We start from the raw sequence: 3354 nt of genomic DNA, 5'->3' as shown, positions 1-3354 counted from the left end.
CTCTGCTGGCAGCTCCGTGTGGGAAGAGTCCTGTCTGGAACAATCCAAGGCACTGCACCTATGTGCCATGCTCATCTGCATGCCCTCCCTCCTCCAGCCATGACAAGCACTTCTCCTCAGCAGAAGATCCCTGGGGACAGCAGGAGCAGGGACACCCAGACCCACACATGGCTCAGGGCAGCAGGGAGGTGACACTGTGTGCACTGATGGTGCCCAAAGCTCTTCCAGCACCAGCAAGACCACTCATGCCCCCTCAGTGTGTGCCTGGGACATCCCAGTACCACCGGTTGCCCAACTGTTGTGCTGTGCCAGGACAGGAGGGACAGAGCCTGCAGTGGCCACCCCAGAGGAGAGGACCCTCAGACCCCGGGCACACGAGCCAACCCTCCTCACCTTGGTCTCCTTGATCTTGACGGCGATGACCTGCTTGCGCTGGCGGATGATCTCCATGAGCTCATCACACTCCTCCATCAGCTTGGCCTCGTGCATGGCGGTGTTCACCTGCCCAGGGGCAGCAAAAGCACACGTGTCAGAGGGACACACCAGCCCCCGAGCCCAGCAGCCCCACGGCCCTCCCTGCTGGGACTGAGGGAGATGCAGGTCCCACACGGAGCTCCCACCCTGCCCCTCCCCTAAGCAGAGGGGAACTTCTGCCCCAGGAGGCAGCAGGAAACAGTGACTTCCTTCTACCAAAAAAGCTGCAAAAGCCACGTGTCCTGCCTAATTTTGGCTAATTAATCCCTGCTGGGCCCCTTTTCAGGCTTCAAATGCAACTTTTTAAAATTTTATTTATTTATTTGAAATCTGGAAGGAAGGAATGCAAAGTGTGCAGTGAAAGCCCAGGCGGAGGTTTCAGCCCCTGGCTCCAGGAAAGACCAGCATCCTTGGGGAGATGGACAGGAAAGGGGGGAGAGACTTGACAGAAGGAGAATTGAGCCCTATCCCTTCAATGAAACAGTGAACTCGAGGGCATAGACGGGTTTTCTTCATTTTGTACTCTCAGAGCTGTGTGCAAAGTCTGAAGGCAGCCCAGAGCCAAACACATTTGATACAAGATCTTTTTTTAAACCTGGGCAGCAGATTATGCAACACGGCAGTGGGAGACAGGCGATGGTCTGCAGAGACAGCTCTGCCGAGGGAGGAGCTGCCGAGGGTGGGTTTGGAGCCCGCAGCGACCTGCGCGGGCGGCAGCGCCGCGGGTCCCGGGGCTGGGACGCTGCCGCTCGCCGGGGTGTCCCCCCGGCTCTGCAGCCCCGGTGCTCCCTTCTGCCGGCAGCACGGAGCCCTGGGTGCCTGGGCTGCAGAGCAAGAGCAGCAGGAGGAGGGGGTGGTCCTTCAGCAAGCACCAGGACCCCCTCCAGCCTGGCATGCCAAGCAGAGATCCCGGGCTCCTGAGCAAATTAATCCTAAAGCTGCAAGCCCGCCCCAGGAAGAAACCTGCAGCTCAGCCAACATCCTTGCTCCTGGAGACCAGCACTCTCAGAAAGGGTTCTGCACCCTTCTCCTCTGCAGATCATCAGGACAGGACCAAGGACCTTACCTAGTGAGCCAGGAACAAACCAGTGGTGCTGCCTGCGGGTTACACAGGGGTTGGGGTGCACCTTCCTGGCCCCAGAGTCGGGCTGGCAGCAGCAGCCGCCCTCCATCCCACCTGCCCAGCCCAGAGGCAGCTTGGACACGGGAAGCCACAGGGCTTGCGTGTCCCCAGTGAGGGCTCGAGTGACCGAGGGGGCAGCAAAAAGCCATCGTGTTTGCTCAGGCTCTGGCAACCCCCCCGACTTCCCGTCAGAGATCCCTGCAGGAGCTGGTCTTTGTGCTCCCTGGGAAGGTGCCGGTTCACGGAACTGCTGCTGAATTTAGCAACCAAAAATATCAAGAGCTCATTACAAAGAAACTAATTGCGACAGCCTCTCTCCATGTATCATTCCAGTAAACAAAGCTGAAAATTAATTAGCCATTAATTGGCATGTGCACTTTGAAACAACAGCAAGGCCTGAACCGCCCTCTTCCTCCGGAATCCCGGCACCCGAGCGCGTCGCTCCTCAGCTCCTGGCTCCAGCCAAGAGGCAGCGCCGGGATCCTGGCACGGGCTGTGGGCCCACGGCACAAGCAGATGCCTGACTGCACCCCGGGACAAAGAGCCTTAGAGATCAAGTGGTGAGAGCAGCCAGGCCAGCTCAGTCCTGTGCCTCTCAGGATGGAGGGTCCTGCCCCCTCCTCCCGCTGCCGCCGCTGCACAAACCCCTTCCCCCTCCCTGCTGGCCTGAGCCCCAGTGGTGCCCCCCTGCTGGGGGGCTCGGGCAGGAGGTGCCCTGTCCCTGACGGCAGAAGGGTGCAGAGAGACAAGTGCACGTGTTTGGGAGGAGGGAGGAAAGCAAGGAAGACCACCTGCCACTGCAAAGCGGGAGAAAGGCTGGATGCTGCTCCCCGAGAGCAGAGCTGTTTGGATGCTGTGTCACCCACACTGCACCCAAAGCACCCGCTGTCCCCCATGTGCAGAGCAGCTGGCAGGTCCTGGGTCTCTTCCCAGTGGCTCCCAGTCATTCCACCCTCTCCCTCAGACCCTACAGACCCCTGGGAACCATCCCCACATCCTCCATTGCTAGGGACTAAACTCTTGGAAACAATTCAGCCTCCTGCCAGTCCCTCGGTGTCAGCAACACTTCCCACCACGCTCAGCTCTGCCCCCAGGGCAGCCCTCATGGACAGGACACAGGAGCACCCCATCTCTTGAGCCAAGAGCTTCCCGGGGCACCTTCCCCCTCACCCCCCTGGTTCCTGCCCCCTCTCACCAACCTCCACTTGCTGGCAGATCTGGATCAGCTTGGCCATCTGGTTCTCCAGTTCACTGTTGCGTTTAACCAGGTTGGTGAGATTTGTCTCCAGGGTTTGCTGTGAGTCCAGAAGTGGGAGAGGAGAAAGACAAAAAACAAGAAGATCAGCAAAGCTGGAGCATTGTCCCCAGACCCCCATTAGCAGCCGAGACCATTTGCCACCAAAACATGATGCCTGAGGGAGAGACAACTTGGATGACTTTGGGCAAAGGCTCTTGGGATTCTTGGCACATCCTGTCCACCCTGGTGAGTTCTCCAAGTGCTCGACCCATGACAGGGCAGTTGCTGAGCTTGGCACAGCAGTGGCCCTGAGCAGGTCACCAGCTGGAGATGACAGTGTGGGGGCCTGCCCTTTGAGGAGCCAGGGTGGGTTGTGCTCCTGCAACACAGCTGAGTTTTTCCTGCATCCCCTGAAACACTTCATGGCAGCCAGAAAAACATCAGGAGTATCCGAATTTCTCAAAAATGTTCTCAAACCAGTTGCTGCTGCTGAAACCTCTGGCTACTCTCCTGCCTTTCC

General features: G+C 58.6%; 1 protein-coding gene across 2 annotated transcripts in view; it reads right to left on the bottom strand.

The window, feature by feature from the left end:
- The window catches only part of MID2 (midline 2), a 52026-nt gene that overhangs the window by 13228 nt on the left and 35444 nt on the right, over positions 1-3354 (bottom strand). For both annotated transcript variants that reach the window (XM_010003435.1, XM_010003437.1), the window contains exons 3-4: positions 2797-2892; positions 394-501 (exon numbers count right to left, since the gene is read on the bottom strand). In XM_010003435.1, the coding sequence (XP_010001737.1) occupies positions 394-501; positions 2797-2892 (204 nt within the window). The remainder of the gene's footprint in view (positions 1-393; positions 502-2796; positions 2893-3354) is intronic.

The sequence above is a fragment of the Chaetura pelagica genome, unplaced genomic scaffold (assembly GCF_000747805.2).
Source record: "Chaetura pelagica isolate M959 unplaced genomic scaffold, ChaPel_1.0 scaffold938, whole genome shotgun sequence".
Classification (NCBI taxonomy): Eukaryota; Metazoa; Chordata; class Aves; order Apodiformes; family Apodidae; genus Chaetura; species Chaetura pelagica.
The sequence above is the reverse complement of the archived record's forward strand: the minus strand, read 5'-3'. Positions and strand labels throughout refer to the sequence as shown.